Below are 21,852 nucleotides of genomic sequence, written 5' to 3'. Positions count from 1 at the left end.
AGCGTGTTGCGCACACTCAACACACAACACACACAGCACTAAGCTCCAATCCGCCCCATTTTCTAGTGGTGTCAATTGCTGGGTTAGAAAGAGGAACCTCCCAAAAATCCCAAGTGTCATCATCATCATTATCATCATCATTATCATCATCATTATAGTGATCACAAATGTTAGAGGTTTCATGCTTTTTGCACTTGACTTTCTTTGGAAACTTTCATGGCTTTCAGCTTGGCTTAATTCTAGCTTTGACAAACGTGCCTGGAAATGGTAATACCCTCACAAAATCCACATCATGACAAGGCCAAAAAAACAAGATTTTTCAGAATCGCATGCATGTAATTTGCTAATTACAAATCATAGAAAGTTTCAAGTTAGAAGTGTTTTACAGTCACACTTTCGATTTTTTAAAGGTACCACCCATCATCATCATTATCATCCCAACCAATTCCATCTCGAGTACACTCACCCAAAATTGTGAAAGTTCACCTGGGAGGTGGTGTCCATTCTATTTTTCACACCTTTTTCTTTTACTTTTCCTTGAGCTTTATGACTGATATGTTTAAATATGTTTCCTCTGGTCGCCATCTCACTTGTCTCGTGCCACTGAATCATTAAATTCACTCTTGAGGCACGTTATTAAAGCCAAGATAAGCTCTTTCTTGGATGTCATGTGCCGGGAAAATTCTACAGCATATTCTTTATAAAATGCAGATGAAAGAGTAAAAAAAAAAGAAACCCATGTGTCATATATGGCAAGAAAAATGATATGTGTCATATGTGATAATATGATATGGCTAATCATTAAGTTGAGCATAAGGCATTAAAGCATTAGCTTTAATCCAGAGAACTCTTATCTTGGTTTTTTCTTCTTATGAATTTAGTGGATTTATAATCAGAAAATGATTCAGATTGAACAAGCTTCGAAAGATTATAAAAACGTAAAAGTTCCAAAAATATACTATATAAGAAAAAAATCTTAAGTACTTGAAAAGTTAGTTATGACTCGATATTTGCTATAATTTGTATACCCTTTAGGCTTTTATAATTTTAGTTAGAAGCTTGTTACGATGTGAAGGAATCATTTCCGACCCTATAAATCATATATATTCTTGATCAGCGTTAACAGCCGAGTCGAACTAGCCATGTCCGGTCAAAACTAAAATTTTCGAAATTTTTTTTTCAAATATTTCCAAAAAGATAAGGTATGACATCATTAAAATTTTTAAGAAATTTTAATTTTTTCTTAATTTTATAACTGAGTATGCAGACTTATTAACCTAACAAAAACTAAGGATGGAAAGCTTTCCGAATTAAAATTAATGCTTTTTTGGCTCAGTTATGAGTTTTTGAAACTTTGATTATGTGCCAAAAAAATTATCACTTTAAAATATCAATAAATATCTATTTAAAGAATTTGAATATTATTTATTTTTAGGGAAAAATCTTTTCTATCCATTTGTACTTGCTTATATTTATTTTATCCATTTTTACTTGCTTATTTCAAGAGGTTTTATGGTTTTAAACTTGATGATTTATCATGCTTTTGTGATGATTTTCCAACTTTGCTTGAAGTCGAACTTCTAACTGAGATTGAAGTGAAATCTATAGATTGATTTGATTTAACGAAATAGTTCCACTTCAATCAGTTTTCCCCAAACTAATTTCCCTTCTCTTTGCGAACAAGGCTGTGATAAATCCCCCTTACAAGTGTGTATTTGGGTGAAGGTTATCTTGAGTTCGATTCCTTTTTTTTTATATATGGATTTTTTTTGTTGGATTTTAACACGCTGCAGACTCCGAGTGTTTCCTCAGCTCCTTCCTGTCCCCATCATCAGTGCTTTGGTTGGAGGTTTTCCAGTTTCTTTTTCTTTTTTTTGAAGCCCAGCCCATTTCTTGGCTTCTTTAATGATGTGTTTTAATTTTGCCTTGTCGTTTCGCTTCTTTTTTTTTTTTGCCTGCGAGAGAGATTGCGTAAGCAGCGACTGACGCCGTCTCTTACTTTCTTTTTCTTTTGGCCTAAAGTACAAGTTAAGAAAAGAAATAAAATAAAATAAGAGACAAATCTGTGGTGTGAATGTGAAAAGGAACTCTTGAATTGGTTTTATTTTTTTCTTTCTTCTTGAATGCCTTTGTTTTGTGTTTCCCCCCATTTATTTTTGTACAATTAAATCTTTAAAACTTGTTGTTCCCTCGATTGTTGAAGCATTTGCATTAATTAACTTAATGCAAGCTGGCGAAAAGCGAAAAGCCAAACAAATTAGCAGCAGCAAATCTGTAAAAAGTTCAGATTCACGAAAAAACAAATAAGAAGAAACTTATAATTCATTTCTGTAGTAAATCTAATTAACATATAAGCGGATTTTAGCTTAGCAACTCACACCAACATGCGCCTACTCAAATCACTCACATTCACACTCACACTCACACTCATACTCATACTAACACTCATCCATTGCCAATTTACTTTGAGTGTTGTTTTTGTTTTGTGTGAACTACGCAACGAGTCGAAAAACTCACGCGATCGCGTTTTCTAACGACAAATATAAATATATATACTCGAATATATACACAAAAATATATATAGAGAGGCAAAGGAATATTTATGCGCACATTTGTATGTAGAAAAACTAAATAATAATATATATACCGACTGATATATATATATATATAAGCTCATGGTACTGTGGAAGATTACCGAAGGGGAATTTATTACAAAATTTGTTCGATTTCGTTGGGATTAGGCGGGCTTAAGGCTTTCGTCAAATCTCTCTAGCAAGTTGTATTTCTTTATATTTTTAGATACAAATATGTGTGTGACATGTCACAATTAAATTTGAAAAAATCTTGACAGCCGTTTTTAAGCCATGCGTTCCACTGTACGCAATTCTGGTGGAAAAGTTTTTAAAGCCAATGAATGACACACAGCACGAAGAGAAGTTGCCATTTTCAGAAAGCCAAGCCAAAAAGGGAATGGCCAACATAAAGTTGAAAGTTCGCTTTGAAACCTAATTCCCCCCCCCTTGTTTGTTTGTTATTTTATTTTTTATTTAGAAGAAAGTTTAGCTTAAACAAGAGTGAAAGATGGAAGAAAACAAACTGAATAAAATTAAAATGTGTGCAAAATCAGTCATCAGCAGCAGCAGCAGTCGAAGCAGCAGCAACAACAAATGAGTAAATTATAGTGACAAAAATACAAACATAAAACAGCAGAAAAGTGACAGTGAATAATGTTGAGAGCTCCCACACAGCACATTGTGCAACTCGGCTTCGGAACGAAGACGACAACAACAACGACAGCAGCAACAGCAGCAGCAGCAGCAGCAACACCAAGTGTTAAGCAGCAGCAACATCCGCGAAAAACCCTACTGCAAAGGCTCAGGCAGCAGCCACACAAGCTGCACAAGGAGCAGTCACATGAAACAGAATATTATTTCACGCAGCAGCAGCAGCAGCAACAGCATCAATCCGGTGACAAAAGTCTGCTGTTTCTGGCCACTGAAATAACCTCAAACTCAGAGCAATTGCTAAAGAAATCCAAGAAAAAGAAGGAGCCCTGCAGCTACAATTTCACGGCGGCTCTCAGGCGCAACAAGAAGCCAAAACCAGCAACAGCAGCAGCAACTGCAACTGCAACAGCAACAGCAACTGCAACAGCAGCAGCAACATCAACCGACGACGACGACGGCAGTTGTCGCAGCATCAACAGCAATATCAGCAGCAACAGCAACAGCAGCAGCAGCAGCGGTGGTAGCGCCAGCAGCAACAACAGTTTGTCTAATAGTTGCATTAACAATCATAACAACACTCATTATAGAAACAGTAAAAACAACACTCATACCAGCAATAATAACAACTACATTGGTAATTACAATTGCAAAACAAGTGAACAACAAGCGTGGAAAGCAACAGAAACACAACAGCAGCAGCAGCAGCAACACAAGCAGCAACAGCAGCAGCAACACCAAAAGCAGCAGCAGCAACAACTGCTCATTAGCAGGCCAAGCGATCGGCATTATCCCAACAGTGGTGGCCACATCATGTCACCCACTTCGCAGGCGCCCACCCGAACCTCACTCTTTGATTCCTGTCATCGAAAGATCCGTCTCATTGGCGGCGGTCCAGTTGCCTTCTTGGGCGGTTTGGTTGCGTAAGTGTTGAAATATTCCCTATCCCATAAATATATCTATATATTTTAAATAGAATTTATAATGTTCTTGGTGAACAATAGCCTCTATGTTGGGGGTAGATTAAGGGGAATGGTAGAGGGGAGTCCCCAATCCGGTCTTTTGGCCAACTTCTACTAAGGTTAGGCAGTTTGTGGTGGTGATGATGACGCTGCTGGATGTGTCAATCATCTTATTATTAAGTAAAGTTATTAATTACCCAAAATATAAGAAAAGTTCTTAAAGCACTTGGCTATAAATTTACATAAATTAAAAACTGGTAATCAAAATGCAGATAAAAAAAGAGGATTTTTAAATATCAAAATGTTAAGAGTTACTAAGGGGATTTATAAATACGAAAAAGTTATATCAAATCATATTATATACTATAAAAAATGACTGAAGTTATATAAAGTAACTCCAAAACTTCCTTTATTATATTTTCCTATTGGATAACAATACATATTGTTATAGTTTTTCCTGCTTAGCTTTGATTTATGATCTAATTTTGTTTATAATAATTACTATTAATGTGTTACCATTAAAATTACGCTCATTAGCGATCAACTTTCTAAGGTCAAGTCATGGAGAATTGCACAAAGTAATAATTTGTCCGCATTAGGGAAATACTTAGCTCTTACCCATGTCAGAGGTCGAACAAAGGAAGCCGAAAATGGAATAAAATAAACTAACGAACAATAAAGAACGCTGAAAACAGAGCAGAGCTACAGATAAATGTGGTATTTACTCATTTTTATGGCTTTAATTACGAGCATTTCTCAAGCGGGCTTTTGTGGAGCTGTTTTTTTTCTTTTCTTGGTGACCACCAAAAGCACTCTGCGTTGTGTGCAAATTCAAGGTTCAAGCGGCAATTAAAACATCACAAGAGTGGAAGCAGCCGAGAAACAAACAGAAACAGAAACAGAAAATAGAAACTGAAACTGAAACAAAAGGCGGCCAACTAAATTTATGCATATTGCGGCTAGGGCCTAAAGGTATCACACAAAAAATACTAAAAGGCGACCCCTCGAAGGTCACCTATAAAGTGACCCTAGAAAACCTTTGCAACGAATGCTGTTTCCCTATTTTAACAGATCCAAAATTAACCAAAATTCATCATCAGACATGAGCTTTATTTGGTTTTCATTTCAAAAAGCAAAGTTAAATGAACTCTCTCGAATTACCGAGGTGAGACAACCGCAAAGCGTTGACACTCTACTCACCGAGTGCGCTGAACTGATAATTAGTTAGGAAACCAAATATTGACTCACATGAACAGGCATAAATATATACTATAGGATTAGGAATAGAAATACTATATATAAGTGCGGAAGATGAACTCAGGGAACAAAAGGTTGGGTTCTAAGTAACGAAAACACTTGTTTTCTTTTTGGGGGTCGTCTTTGTGAATGCAACTCACATAAACACACACTCTGTTTGCTGCTCCTCCTCCAAAAATATAATGACTAACTGTATGGGTATACAAAGCCCAGTAAGAAGCAGCAGGAGAACCGAACCGAACCTCATAACAGCAGTCATTTGTTAGGCAACAAAGATGTAGGAGGGAAGAAGGGCGCATTATGAAAATGATGATGATAAACCTGTCCGGGCCACAGAGAGTGTCAATGGCACACTGAGCCATCATCAGGCCTCATACCAAAGACCCCGGCGTTGGTAAAATTTACATAATAATACTCAAAAGTTTTTCTGATTGTCTCATTTGCTTTGGTTTTCTTCAAGAAGTCAAAAAATTTGAATATAAAAAAAAATAAAAGAAGCAAACCTATGTAAACAAACCAAAAATTTAACAAAAAATAAAGCTAACAATCAACGAAGACTTTATAAATGAGTAATATTGTCTTCGTTGAAGAAGAAACAGACCTCCTTTGTGATGGAACTGTACTTTTTAAGGTAATTGAACACAAAGGAAATATACGCCAAGTGAATTGTTTGCACCTTTAGAAGCTTCCTGGTTGGATGTGTCAACGATATGCTAATTATTTGTGGGGGTTTTATTAAAATAAAATGTTGTAGGTATATTTTAACTAAAACTACAAATCTGGGATTTGTTTAAAGTATATTTTATCGCAACTACAAGTAAAATAAATGAGAATGCCGAGTTTAGGTATTAAATCATCACTTGTGAGTCACTAGTAGGGTCTTAAATCAACAAATGTGATTTATTATATTTCGAAATAACATGTTGGGGCTTATAAAATCTTTAAATATCGCACAAGGAAATACTTCTTTAAGGATTTTAATGGCATTTGGCCACACTTTTTATGTTTACATGATCACATATGCATTTGGTCACTTTAAAAAGGCCTTATTTAATCTTTAATAAGTGGTTGCTTGAAAGTTTCCCTCAACCAGTAATCAAAGGAAGTGGAAGTCTTTAGCTCTCTTTAACCTCTGGCTTCAAATACCTCCGTTACAAATGAGTTTACTTCGGTCCAGTAGAGTTTAATCTATATATATATATATATTTACACACAGATGTATTACTTGAGCCATTATTAATCTTGGTTGGTACAATGTTTTTTTCCTCCTGCCCTTTTTGGCAGCTGGCTCGTTGGGTTTCTCGGTCCACATGCTTTTGGGCCTTATCATATGGCCAGCCGAGAGCGCTGCCCGTTTGCTGTTACCGTTTCTGCTCCAGCTGGTGGCTAACGTTTTAATTTCCTGTCCCAATTTAATATGTTTTTGTATGCCATGCCCCGGTCTTTTATAGCTTATCCATCCATTTTTGCTTTGCTGATTTACGATTTACGAGCGCAAATCCACAGAGAGAGAGGGAGATTTGTAGATATATTTAGTTACGATTCCAACAGAATATATAGAGATGGATGGGAGAGTTAGCTTTCCATTAGCTCCATATTGCTAATCATCTGGACCTTAACCCGTCGACGAGCAGCTGTCACAGACATCCACCTTGGGGGCTTGTTTTCAAACGAGAACAGGTGCTCCACCGTCGTTCATTGACACTCTACGCACTGGACCACTTAATGACTAACTCACTAACTGACTGACTGACACAGGTAACAGCTGTTGGCTAAGACAAAGACAAAGCGCTTGAGGGATCAAGCTCTCTCGAATTAGTGCAGCCAGCAGGCGTATCAAGGTACTTGGAGCTAAGTTCGTTACGATTACCTGGCGGCCAGCAGAGAGTCAGCGATGGGGAACCAGGTAATTAGCCTCCAAGAACTTTGAAATTCTAATGTTCTTTGACTCTATACTATATATATCATTGATGTACCTGAAGTAACCAAGAGTAAGCTTTCTAAATCCAAAAAATAATATCGTAAACCCAGAAAATTTTTACAAAACATCTTTCTAAGCCAAAGACCCCACTGATTGACCTCCAACGGAACTTGGAGACAATTGTCTAGAAATAACTTAAATCTTGAGAGCAATTACTTCTCTGTTTGGGAAGAGAAACAATTGCCATATAAAAGCAACTGTGTTCTTTTGGTGTTCAACTCCCTGACCCCTGACCCCCTGGAACCTGGTTAAACCGACCGGCAATTGTGCAACGGTAGCCAGCGGATAACGTTAGCTGTCCAGATGTTGACTGTAATTATTTGACCATTAGCCTAGACGGAGCGTCTGGCAAAAGTTGAAGATTTGGAACACCGAGGGGAACCCAAAGTCATAGAATTAAAGGTCAATGGAAATTTTCCTTAACCAAATACACTTTGAGTTGAAAAACTATGTCAAAATAAAGACAATTGAAGCTTAAAATAAGTTACTATAACTTATTTATTTCTTCATTATCTTGAACTAAAAAGGCTATTGAAAAACTCATCCTCCACTTTATGAAAACAAGAGCATTAGTTGTCTTTTTTATGTCTTTAATGCACTGTCTTTGTGGGTTTTGGTGGGTAATAATTGCTACCACAAACACACTTTGGTAACTTTTATTTATATTTTCAATTTCACCCGCATGCAAAATTGCAAAAAACAGTGAGTAAGTTATAGCCTCGTAAAAGTTTACCTTGACTTCGGACCAAGTTCCGGCTGTGCGCTCTCTCTCTCTCTGTTTTGGCCGCTTTTTAATCCATTTAGCCACATGTGATGGCCCGTCATCAGCTGCCATCCATCTACCTGTCGGTCTCTCTCTCTCTTTTAAATACTTTCCATTATTATTATTATTACTTTGTGTCTTTTTGTTTTTTTTTTTGTTTTTTGCCTTCATCAGCGAAACATTAATGTCAGTTGTCGTCACCCGACTTTGGACGGGATGACCGGTGGGTAAGGTAAGGTGTGGTGTGTGGTTTTGGGGGCCAAATGAGTCACCCAGAAAAAAAAAAAACCTAACAGCTGCTGTCGTCAGCTGTGTTTTTTGTGAGAGAGTTTGCCGCTCTTCTTAAAGCCAGTTCTTCTCCCAGTTGGTAGTAAGCAATCTCCCAGTAACCAGTCACCAGGTCTCTAGTCTCGAGTCACCAGTTACCAGTTACCAGTTACCAGTTCCCGTTCCCAGCCAATAACTTGACTCTCTCACTCAGCATGGGATTCTGGTTATACCCGGCAAGTTAAGTATGATGTTTTGTACTGGATTCCCATAAAGATGTCTTATAGAAACATGTTCTGCTAAACCTAGATCCTAAAGATCTAGATCTAAGACATATTTTGCCAAGATGTAAACAAGCCGGCACCCGGTAATACATTTTTTATATGGGAAATTAATTATAAATTGTCATCTTAATATGAATTTCTATATGAGATTAAGTTTAGATCTGTCTTGCTTAATATAACATGATCTAAGCTCAATAAATTTTAGCAAATATACTATATACTATATATAGTATTTATGATTATTATTATACAATATATCTCTTAAAAACAGGGTATCTTGGTTTAGATACATTTAATTTCCTACTCATTTTTGTATGCTGACTGAGTTCCACTGCTTTGGCCAAAAGCAGGCAAAACGGTACTTTTCGATTTATAGCCAGGCTTTTTGTCTTGTGCCAAAGAGAAAGAGATAGCCACAAAGGCAAAATGATTGGGATTCGTTCACAATTTGGCAGAAGCTGATTCATATCATCGAAGCTTTGGCCATTTTCCCCCATCCAATAAGTCTCCTAAAATCCACTGTCAGACATCCGCCTTGGATAACGACAACAAAAAAATTAAATTAATTAAAATGTATTTTTCCTGCCATGTTTTGTAGAGAAGTTTACACGGTGAAAAAAGCCTTGATTTACTTATCTATTTCTATATATATTTATATCTATTTCTATATATATTTTTTATATAATAAATGACAGGGTTTAAATAAGATTTTTTAAAGGAATATATTTCTAATTAATTAAAAACACCGTTTAAAATTGGTGATACTTTGTTGTAATGGCGGTTGTTGATGTTGGTGTTGTTGTTGAAGCTGTTGTTGTTGATATTATTGATGTTGTTGTGCTTGATTAATGCGTAATTTCCATTGTTAATTGTGACACACATTTCATTGCATCGCATTGGGGTTGGGGTGAGGTACATATGTGTGTGTATATGGCCATAGCACCGCTCCCCTTGGCTTGTCTACCGCGTAAATGGAGCGTGGCTCTGATAGATTAATGCGTTCACCATGAGCCGCTCCATAGACCCCACAGTGGCTCCCATTGTCTATTCCGCTTCCACATGCAAAATCAATAGAACTCCAAGCTCTCCACCAATTTAAGCCTGACATCTGTGGCAATCTGTTTCTATTGTGCAGAAAACAATATAATTAAATTGGAAATTACTTCCCTAGAGACAAGCTCTATTCTACAACAATTGAGTGGATATTAATGGCCTTTATCCTGTAGATATCAGGAAAAAAAAGAGAAAAGCTATAGCCGTGAAGTGCTGAATAATTTGTTAATAGTTTTTAATTGTTATCCATATTATTAGCACGGAAATCATTAGATTTAAAATCGATTAAACAAAGACCATCACAGGATAATATTACAAATATTCTTTGAAAATTCCAATAAACAATTACTGATTCATACAAAACGGCATAAAAGGCTTTATTTATTCATCTATAATGTAAATTTCCCTTTAGAATTTCTCGTCTTTTGTTCGTTTAATTAAGCTTTATGTATTTAAAGAATACAAAATTCATGTTTTGCTGTCTCTGGCGTTACGATTAATTGAATAAATTTCTGGCTATTTGGCCGTTTGTGAGATTGTTTTTATTAATTTATGGCTGCAATTTTTGACACCTTCATCAAACGGAGGGAGGGTGGCGCACATGGGAGCGGGAGCGGGACAGTCCGATGATCATCAAGGCTAATTGAAAGGAACAACAACAAAAGCAAGAACAACATTCTGAAAACAACACGGAACAAAATGAATATTAATTGTTTTAAATAATTTTGAACTTGGCAAAGGCAAAAAGGCAAACGGCAACGGCAAAAGCGCTGATGGGGCAAACGAGCAATTTGACGAAACGTTTTAGTATCTCACTCGCACAATCTATGGCTATCCTGCTCAGACAACAGTATCTTCTGTCTTTTTCCCCATCTTGATTTTCATTTGGATGGCGCGCAGCTGTTTGATTGTCGCACATTTTGCCATACTTTTTTTTCTAAACCTAGTACAGAGAGGATTCTATTATTCCATAAACAAATCTATTCAATTTAAAAGAATATTTTTTTATGGTTATTTGATAAAAAATAAATCATCTAAAAAATCGATATAAAGAATGAAAATATTTAAAGTTTTCTTGAGGTCATAAGATGACCAAAAAGATGTATATTACCAAAAAAAAATAATAATATCTTTACTGGGTACAAAAATGTAGCAGGCAAAGTGATTTAAAGAAATTCAAGACATTAAATATATTAGAATGGCAATAAAAACCTAATAATAAATACACTTAAGATTTATTAAGTTAAACATGTTAATTTGCATACTGATTTCTATTGTGAAAAAATATATATGTAGATATTCCTTAAACTGGCTTGATCATATTGACCATATTTGTTTTGGGTAAAGGTGTGATATTGAGTGGGAGTTCTCGAGCCCCTTGAAGTAGGCAACATAATTTTAAAGAGCTGGTTAGAGGTTCCCTTCTACACAGACTGCACTGTACCCTCTTCCGTGGGCTGCTTACGTTGTCTTTTCTGCAGTCTTCATCGACATTGCGCATTGGGACATTCGTCTGCGTCATTCGCGAAGCAGGAGGAAGAGGAAAGAGATGAAGAGGAAGTAGCAGCAGCAGCAGCAGCAGCAGCCCCACCAGAAGCAGCAAGAACCCAGCGACGCGTGTTTGCATAACAAAAATTTATGTGAGCTTCGTTTCGTATATATTTGCGCAATATGCAATAGTATATGAAAGCTCAAATGCAAAAAACTGCCGTTACCAATTTCATTCAAAGTGCAGCGACCAGGTGATGGTGGAGAGAGGGAGATAGCAGTAAAAGTGGGGAGACACTGAGAGAGCGTGGCGGAGAGCATAGCACACAGCTGATTTGCTACTGTTTTGTTCTCCCCGGGTCTGTGGGCTCCCACACACTCGCTCTCTCTCTCTCTCATCCGTTGGGGCCTGTGCTCACTCTCCCTCTCCCGCTTCTAATGGCGCTCGGGCCCTCTCGCTCTAGCCACAAGCAATCAAAGCGCGCTGCGCCGAGGCAAAGGTGCGCGACAGACAGACCGACAGTCTTCCGACGGCGGGCCCCACGCACGCAACAAAAAAACACAAACTAAAACTAAAACGAATAAAACAAAACAGCAGTGAATCAATGATATTGCTAATGAAACAATAACAATAAATCATAAAAGTATACACTAGAAGAAATAAATGTGATCGAAAGCTCATTTGCCACAGTAAACGGTACGCGTAAAGAGCCATAAATGAAGCGAAACAAAAAGAAAATACAAATATCAAGAGAAAAGTGAAACTAAACAAAACAAAACATCATAAAAACATAAGGAAAAATAATAATGTGTTTACTAGAGTGAATAAATAATCAAAATTGAAAAGATCTTGACTAGTTTCGGTTAAGAACTGCATAAATTTGTTCATTAAAGTTCAACTTCCTTTGAAATGATTCATATTTAAACTCAAATTTTTATATGTTTAAAATATAAATGTTTAAAGTTAAGAAAAATAAAGATATTTTAATGCCAAATCATTAAAGAAACCCTTTTTACCCTTTTTGTAAATGTGCGTAAAAACTAACCGCTACCGACGTAAGCGTAAACGTAAGCGTACGCCTTAACGTTAGCTTTAACGTCAACGTCAGCTTTGGCGCTCGCGTCACTCGTTTCAATGGACTTGAAAAACGCGTTCGACACCCGATTAAACCGAGCCCCCCACACCGCCCCGCCCGCGATTAACCTTCAAAAAAGTTTGTCATTTGTTTGAAACACCTTCTTCCCCGGCCCGCTCCCCCTGCTCCATAGATCGACGCCGCATTGTCTGTTTTGTGAAGTTTCTTTTCATTTTCTGCAATCGTTTTTGTTTTACTTTATTTTTTTTCGCCACTTGACTCAGAACACAGTTATGAATGCAAACTGTCTATATATATATATAAAGATTGTTGTGATGGTGTACATATAGAAAAAGCCTTTAATGGGTTAATTGGTTAATGTGTAGTTTCTGTAGAACACACAATCTGAAAAGCTCCTGGGGACTGTGAAATAATCTTATCTTGAGAGGGAAGGTCTATTTGAAACAAAAAAAGCTTTCATTTCAATGATTGATAATGAGCAAGGAATTTAGTGTTGATTTGTATAGAAAAGGTTTTGGGAAACAAAAGTAAAAAGTGTACAGGAAAAGGTATTTCAAAAATATTTAAATATACAAAAGAATCTAAAATAAACAAAATTGAGTAAGAATGAGACATTACTGGAAGGGAAACTTAGATTTAAAAGAACAGAGAACCCACAAAAACCCTTACTTAGTGAGGGATTTCTATAGAATTTTAATAAAAGTGTTGAAAACAATTCTAAAACTTGAAAGTACTTTTAAAAGTGCCCCCTAAATACCTTAAATCTTAACGTTAAAATAGCTCTACTGACTCAACTTTAATTGTAATTAACGAAACAGTTTCCCCCAAAAGGCAACAAGTGTATAAAACACCTATTTCTTAATCGTTCCCCCATTACTATGATTTATTCCATGCACTTGTGTACTATTATTTTTTCCCCTCATATATTCGGTTGACTCACAAATTGACATCGATCAAAGGAGGGCAGACACAAACATATCGCCAGTTCTTTGTACTTGAGTTAATTAAGCTGCCCGATCGTTGCTTCACTTCGCTTCGATTTGCCATGATAATTTTATACGCACATACAGGGTAAAACCATTCGATATTCATTTCTTAATTGCTCAAGTTGAGGTGTTGGTTAGTTCCTTTGGCTTAATAGATAATTAACTATTTGGCCGTGTCAATAAAGTAAACAATTGTCCAGTTGCGGTGCACCAGAATGGTGTGAATCCAACTGGATAAATGCATTGCTCGCTCGCTCGAATGACGTAATTCCCACCCGGTTGAGTGGCCTCTAGAGCCGCCCTCGCCATTTAGTATTATTATTATGTATTCTGTATGAAAAATCTGAATAGTGAACGGTTTCAACCGGTTTTATACAGGCAGATACATTTTCAGTTATAGATTGCAACTCAGAGATGGAAATATAGACAAATTGTGACTTGGGATTAGCAGGGTTTATAATAGTCAAGTAGAAAAGGGATAAATAATAGGAAAGAGTTCAGAATGGCTTAATTTGATACTTAAATAATTGGAGAATTATAAAAACATAGATGGGTACCACTTTTATAAAGCTGGAGAATGTTAAAAACATATACTTCGAGGACTATCCCTTAATTTATCGTGTTTCATTTAGGGAAGAATTCCAAATTTGATTACTTTGATATTATAATAATTGGAATATTATTAAAACATAGATTGGTACCACTTTTAAAATGCTGGAACCTTGGTAAAAACATTTTTAAAAACATTTTAACTTCAACGACTCCCTTAAGTTAACGTGTTTCTCCTAATTATTTTCTCTTAATTCAGTTTTATTAAAGTAAATCCTTCTAGGAGCCATGCAACTCACTAGTTGACCATCTCTGCTTACTTATAGTAGCTTCTTTTTAAACCAGTATAATCTCTTTAAGACGGAACCTAAAGTTTCCAGTTTACAGATCTCAAAATAATGAAAATCTGGAAGTTTAGCTTGATCAACAAAGTCCATATAGTCTTTAATATATATAGTGACTTACTGACTCAACTTCATCTCCAACTCCAGTGTAATCTGAGGCAGCCAGCTCCCATTTTGCGTCTTTAACTGTCCCACATTTGGCTTGTGGCTGCCTTTTTTTTATGTATGCCATTTACTTCATCGCACCCTGGGATATCGTGTATCAATGAGACGTTTATGTGGATGCCATTATTCTGTCACGTTTCCATGCTCATTTTGGCAGTAGATGTTTCTTTTTTATACACATATATATCTCTTGATGTGGCTGTGGCTTGGCCCTTTTGCCTCGAGTGTTAAACACAAAGAGAGCTGAGTCTGAAGACTGAACCACAACAACACACATCAGTCAGTTGGAGTTGGAGGCAGAGCCAGAGACTGAGCTAGTTAGACGGGGTCGTGTTTATGGCAGTCATAGCCATAGACACCATATAGACCATTACATCATTCCCATCATGACATGATGGGCCTGAAAATAAACAATGTTTTGTGTTGCGAATTCTGACAAAAGAAAGCTACTTGGAGCTAAAAACATAAGGAAATGAATGCTTATTTTTAAATATTTAATACAAAAAGATACCATAAAAAAGGCATATATTTTATAAGCCTATTAAATGGTTTATAACGTTAAATTTTTAATGAAAATTAAATATATATTTCCCCTTTTTAAGAGTCGCTTTTATAGCTTTTATTACGATCACTTTACACTATATCTTATCGGTCGTGTATTTTGCTTTTCTTGCTTGTTGTCTTTGGCAGTGTAATTGTTGACTGCATTCTGGCCCATTTGTGGTTATTAACTTATCATACTTACTCCCCTATATCTACGCTCTTTTGTTGTTATAGCCATTTCAACACCTTTCGGCCACTTTATATCGCCTTTACTTTCAACATCGTCAACAACAACAATAACAATAACAACCTCACCCACATGGTATGGCATATAGGCGGGTATTTATCTATCTAAATACATATAGACACAAGCGCACAGTTGATATCAGAGCAGTTAGGAAAAAATTATAACAATATAGGGCTCAGGACTGTCTTCCATTGTCTATTGTCAGAGATGAGGCTTTGTTTCTGTCATTGTCTAGATATTAGGCAATACATTTCAATTACAATTTCCCCCTCTCTCTTCTGTAATAATAATCATCTACAGTTAGTCAGCCTATATATTCATATTTCCATTTCGATTTCATCATCATTAGCAAGTAATATAAACAGCACATTTCTGATATAGAAATATCAGCATAAACAAAACGTTTAATTATGGCCCATATGTGTGTCATAGGAATGGAAAATATACCACCCAAGGTTATGTCTAGGGTTTATGTTTAATCAGCAAAAATAAAAAAAAAAAGGGAGAAACATATGAGAAATGTATTTATTTTTGCCACAAAGATAAAACCAAGGAATATAATTATTTACATATAAACGATAAGAATTCCCCTTACTCTTTTGTTGTGGATAATTCTTCTCAAGCTTAAGTTTAAAATGAGTTTTTTGTATATATATAAATATAATTATTTATAAACGATAAGAATACCCCCTTTTTTCCTTAAGCTTAAGTTTTCGTTGGGTTAAGTTTTAATCTTGTTTAACTTGCCTTTATTGTAAATCAAAGCCACGCTTCTTTTGCTGGCAATTTAATATTTGTTTATCTCTTATCAAGGGAAACTGCGATAAGCACCTGAAAGTTGAGTTGCGAGTTTCGAGTGACTATGCGAGTTTTCAATATGATATGTATAAATATATATATACAAAAAGATAAGTTATACTTGTGTGGCAACAGCAAAAGCCTTTTAATTGATAGATCCATATCACAATGATTGGTTTTTAGGCATATCATATGGCCAGGAGGAGTAGGACGAGTACTAGAGGTAAATAAAGTCGGAAAAGCCCAGGCTTGTGTGCACTTATCTAAAGTGATAAGAGGAGGAGAGTGTTTAGGCAAATGAAAATGAACTGGAAAATGGGCATGAACTGGGGACATGTGTGCTCAGGGCCACTCTAATGGTAGGACTCATATGGCCCATTTTTAGAGCTTACTCCCCCTCAAGGGACTTTGTGCCATATGTTTCATATCACTCGATTTGCTTTGGTTGCTAGTACAATAAATATATTATTAGGACAGGTTCTCCTCGGGGTCTTTTATTGGTTATTGTTTAGATATTCCCTTAAGGCTTAAGACCCTCTTTGTCTTTTGGCTAATTGATTCCTCTTCTAAATATTTTAAATAATATGCCTTATCGCAAGGTCAATGCCTCCCACACATACACACACACACACACCTTTAGCCAATACGGAACTGTTTTCAATTTTATTTATCACCAGTTTTTTATGCACCCATTTTTAGGGGGCTTTCGTATCCATTTCGTTTCGTTTTTTATATTGGCTTTTAGTTTTTGGTTTTAGCTCGACTGGCAGCGACGCATTTGGAAATGCGATATAAAATCCAAACTTGCAAATATATTTGCTGCCTATTCTGTGACACACAACAAAGGTGTTTATTTGTATAAAAAACTAATCAAAAAATACAGAAAATAAATAAATAACTAACCAAGAGTGGGGTGAACTCAATAAAACCCATTTTTTAGGGCCTGATGTGACGTTTCCGTGGAACTTCTTGTGAAATTGCAAGAAACCATCTTATCGCGCCACATAACACGTCACTTTGATTGGGGCCCCCGTGTGTAAATTGTGTGTAAAAGTGTTGTGTGTGTGTTTGGGTTAATGGTTTGTTTGCCCCAAAGAAGTTCTCGTTCGATCGGAGAAGTCATAAAACCGTGACACAACTGAGTAATCGACTAAAAGCTTTCCAGGAGCACGTGGTTTTTGGGAAACTTCTCTAAGAGATATGGGTCACGAAGGCACAAGAGAGAGAGAGAAAGAGGGAAATTTAATAAATAAATTAAAAATAGCATGAATTATAACACTTAAAATTTGCATAGACTTTAAGCAGATTGTTTACAACTTATATAAAACTTTTAAAAACATATTGCAAGGTTATATGTTTAGGTATGCTTAACTTAAGACATAGCTTTGGAATCTTTGAAAAGCAAGTTTGTACTGAAATTTGCAAGGATTTTTTACCTTTAGTTTGCCCCTGATTACAGGTCTCTCACCTGGCCTCAAGTTCCTGACAATCTTTATATGCCATCGGTGGCAACACATCCGTTGGCAGTGCATTAAAACCTCGACTTGAGTACAAACCATACGGAACGACCTCTCGACGCCTCTTTGACCTGACACGCAAATTTGGTGCCACCAAAAAAATACAAAAATTAAACCCAAAGGTAGCTAGATCGATATATATATATGTTCGGGTCCTTGGCATTATTTGGCACTTGATGGAATAACTATTACTTCAAGTGCTATACACCGAATTTTCCCCCTGGATGCGGGTGAATTTCCATTATCTTTCAGAGTAACCCAAAAAAAAGGGGGGAAAATTCTATTTACCTCGGCCTCACCTGTGCCAGCAAATAATGGAAAACAAATGCGCACAATTGTCGGGTTTATATACAGTATATATACAATGATTCTATATAGTCATGTTTATATGTGTGTGTATTTAGGCATTTTGTATATGAGTTTTATCAGCACGCTTGGCTGCTTTCATGACGGTGCTGCTGGGATGGCATAATTATAATTCAAAACTAAGTTTATTTGTTTAAATGCTTAAAAGAGCCGCTTTTTGCCTCTGATAAATTTGGATTTTTTTTTGTTTTTGGCTGGGCACATGCTATACGCACTTTTCCGGTCTCTTTGCATAAATGAAAACCAACAAAACAATTGTTGATTTTTCGTTTTTGATAAGAATTATGCTTTATAATATACACTCTACTGGTTGAGTTTATTATCAGGCCATGTCGGTGTGTTTAGTTAGGAGATCTCTTGGGGTTTAGTGAATAATAATTACAAGTTTTGAAAAGGTTAGTTCTTTAAAGAAAATTAATAGAGAAGATGTTAGATTCTTTGTTATATCTTAAAGATATAACTTACTCCCCCTGTGTACTTGATTATTTTCATTAATCATTTCAAGTTCTTATTTATAATCACAACTAACTTAGTTTTCAAGGTCCGTAGGGTCTTCCTGTCAAGATATATTAATATCTTAAGACCCAAAGTCGCCTTAAAACCTTTAATAGCATTTTTTAAGTCTTTCCCTTAACTAAATACCCAACTCATGGTTATAGTTACCTGAAGCAAAGCGATTGTAACTTTAACTTCAAGAGATAAGATTTGAAGCAAATCCCCAAGAGCTTTTCGGTTGGGTTCCTTCTTTCTTTTGGGGGGCTAATTAAATTCCATTTGTGGAATCTCCGCTTAGGTGGCAAGATGACCAAAGCAATGTAAACAATACCAAAAAATGAAAGAAACTTTAAGCTCAAAGGTGCCAACAACAAGAATAGTGGGTGTTACATTTGTATCTGCAACGGATCCAAAGATCAAATTGGCCAATAGTAATTCCTTATCAACATCATCGACCTCAACGATATCATCAACAACGACTGCCACAACATCGGCAACCTCGACACCACCGTCTCCACCGACTTCGTATGTGATCAAATGTCTATTGAGAACGGCGCGTTTTATGTGGCAAGTGACGACAATACCTTCTAAAATTGGTGATACCATTGGTACACTGTACCGTTATGCTCAGGATTCAGTCGATAGTTTTCTATGCGTAGCTGGGTGAGACTCCTTTTTTTACAGAAATACTTAAATGTTTTACTATATATATTGTTATAGAGTGTGAACTTTATTTAATTTACTTGATTTTTTGGTATATTTACAGCAAGGCCCGTCGCAAGGAACGCGATGGCGATCAAAATTCAACAGACACCAAATTGTATTTGGAGGAGAGTGTCCTAGAACGTAAATTACCTGAAGCTGATCTCAAAGCCTTAGTGGATCTTCCAGCTGGTTTGGATTACAATGAATGGCTAGCGTCACACAGTAAGTATTTGTCTAAAGAAAATTATTAATTAGGGGTATTAAGTGTATTTTAAAATTTAGAGATCTTAGAAAGTGTAGAATTTGGAAATGGTTGGGGTTTTTAAAGTTTTTGGAACACTTTTTGGGAGTTTTAAAATTTCCTCATTGATTTTTTTTTGATATTTTGAAAATCTCTAATAATTTTTTAATAATAAAAGATATATAGATAGGTCTATCTATTAATAGTTACATAAATAGATAGATGAAGGGATAGATAGATGGATAGGTAGACAAATCAATAGATCGATAAATAGACAGATAGATAGATAGTCTGATAGTTAGATAGGGTTATTGATAGACAGTTAGATAGACAGATAAATATATTTATTAATCAATCGATAAATAGACAGACAGCTGATAGACTTATTTTAATAATTTTTAACTCTTTAAAAAGTTCCAAAAGAATGCTCTGAAAACTCCTATTTCTGAATTCTATGGATACGCAAATATTAAACTCTGATCGGTAGAGACTATATACCTTTATCAAAAATTATTCCAATACTCTCTACTCCCTAGAACAATCTCTCACTCGAATTAATCACTCTCAAATTTAAAATTCACGTGATTTTCAGTACTTTTTCTCGTTCGATTTGTTTTAATTTAACTCCCCATTGTTATTGTCAGCTTTATCGTGTGATTTACAAATGAGTTTTAACAATCGGCTGCTGTTTTTGTTTGGCAAAAGTTGATAGTTGATAATGCCTAATCTCGACTTTGGCCACTTAGTGGCGGCTCCGGTTGAGTGCCCCGATTTATGAGACACAACCTACACTCTGGAGGCCATTAAACCTATATATTATACATTGTCCAGCCAATGAACTTGACTAGAGATATATATATAGTACGACCGATAGCATTATCTTTAGACTGCAGTCTGACAAAAGTGCAGGAGAACTTAGGTACATAAAATCAGGTGATCTGAATTGTATTTAGAAAGTTTAGTTTGGTTTTATAAGTCTTATAGTTTTTATAAATTAATCTCTTATATATTCTTTCTAAGCTATTGAAGCTTACATCACTTTGCCATTTAATTAAATTGAAATTTGGGATTTATAGACACTTTATAGATTACCCCCTTCTGCTAGAATCTTTTGTGAGTCACATCTTAATTAGCCGCCTTTTTTGCCTGGAGGAGGGTCTTCTTCTCTGGTTACATCATCGTAGGAGAACAGAATCGATTTTGAGTTTAAGATTATTACATCATCTTGTAAATAATCTGTTTGCTGGGTGGCAGAATGCAAATTACACAGTTCTTTGCTGACTCAAATGAGGCGAATAATTGGCAATGTATCAGCAAATTGTAGCTCCTCCTTCCTACCATTTTTTTTTTTAATTTTTCCATTTTCCCTTGGGGTTTTTCGGAAAAACAATCAAAGCCAAGTTGTGTTTGTGGTGGGCGCAACGATCAGGGTCAGTTGACGTCGCCTGAAGCCCGATGGCGTCAGCTGCAAGTTCATATATGCAAATTTAATATTTGAGATTGCTGACTTTGGAGACTCATTCCCCCTCCCATCCTTGGCTTATCTTTGAATTGGGTTTATTCTTGCTCCAAATACTGCTGCTGCTGCTTGCCATTTCATAATGCACCTCCTCTGACTGACGTAATGAGGACACTTGTGCAAATATTGGTTCGGCATTGACCTTACTGTTCAATACATATCTTGATGAGCACACAGCCTGGGTCTTATCTCTGTGGAACAGAAAATGCAAGAAATCAATACCAGAGGCAAATGTCCAACCACAATCGGTTATAATATGGTATCAGTGTTCCAAAATTATCAGAATGTTAACTATCGGTTAGTTAAATATTTGGAAAGAGCATTTTCATTTGTATTTCGGGTGAACTTTCTGCAAATACATTTAATATTTAACATCTTATGGGAAGAATTAATTGTCAGTGCCTTGATTTTTAGGAAAATAATCGATTATTTCGATAAAATGTATCAACTTAACTATCACGATTAGTTTAAACACTAAAAGCTGTTGCCAAAAAACTTGAATTGTTTTTTTATTTGCTTTTTGGGAATGGATTACTGGCAAATATATTGCATAAATGCCATCTTCTGCTGAGAAAGAAATGAAAAACATAGATTTATAGAAAATTAAGCGATTAAATACTATATCTCCATCAAAATAATCGATTATTATCATTAAATTAAAATCACAAACTGCTACAGAAGCCTCCTTTGGTAATAAATTCTTAATAATAGTTAGATGGCAACATTTGAGGTATCTTTTTTAGTGAACTTCAAAAATTGTACCCTTCTTTTTCACATAATTTAAAATAAGCATCCATTTTTAAGGCCACAATGATTAATAATAAATGTGTTGTACTCCTATTTTCTTTTAGCCCTGGCTCTATTTGAGCACGTGAACTTGGTCTATGGAACTATTAGTGAATTTTGTACACAATCCGGTTGTGCCGATATGACCGGACCCGGCAACAGGTAAGCGCATGAATTGAACTTTAAATTCCCATGAAAACTTTACTAATTATATA

At 35.9% G+C, this 21,852-nt stretch overlaps 1 protein-coding gene and 1 long non-coding RNA gene across 14 annotated transcripts in view; one reads left to right on the top strand and one right to left on the bottom strand.

Annotated features, from left to right (window-relative positions):
* The window catches only part of Mob2 (MOB kinase activator 2), a 44,453-nt gene that overhangs the window by 19,436 nt on the left and 3,165 nt on the right, over positions 1-21,852 (top strand). For 2 of the 13 annotated variants that reach the window (XM_020948911.2, XM_020948907.2), the window contains exons 2-3: positions 19,153-19,313; positions 21,703-21,799. In XM_020948911.2, the coding sequence (XP_020804570.2) occupies positions 19,153-19,313; positions 21,703-21,799 (258 nt within the window). Of the gene's footprint in view, positions 1-3,051; positions 4,148-11,270; positions 11,432-11,751; positions 12,494-18,684; positions 19,050-19,152; positions 19,314-21,702; positions 21,800-21,852 lie in introns of those variants that run through there. The other 11 variants (XM_086837538.1, XM_020948909.2, XM_086837529.1 and 8 more) reach the window with 11 other exon arrangements.
* Positions 1,851-17,596, bottom strand: LOC147644916 (uncharacterized). The gene is made up of 2 exons (XR_015272785.1): positions 17,477-17,596; positions 1,851-2,016 (listed from the first exon to the last, which is right to left on the bottom strand). It is a non-coding gene; the product is annotated as an uncharacterized LOC147644916 (long non-coding RNA).

Source organism: Drosophila serrata, unplaced genomic scaffold (genome assembly GCF_035046125.1).
Source record: "Drosophila serrata isolate PLE 108 unplaced genomic scaffold, ASM3504612v1 contig_66, whole genome shotgun sequence".
NCBI lineage: Eukaryota > Metazoa > Arthropoda > Insecta > Diptera > Drosophilidae > Drosophila > Drosophila serrata.
This window is presented reverse-complemented; position numbering and strand designations above follow the sequence as displayed.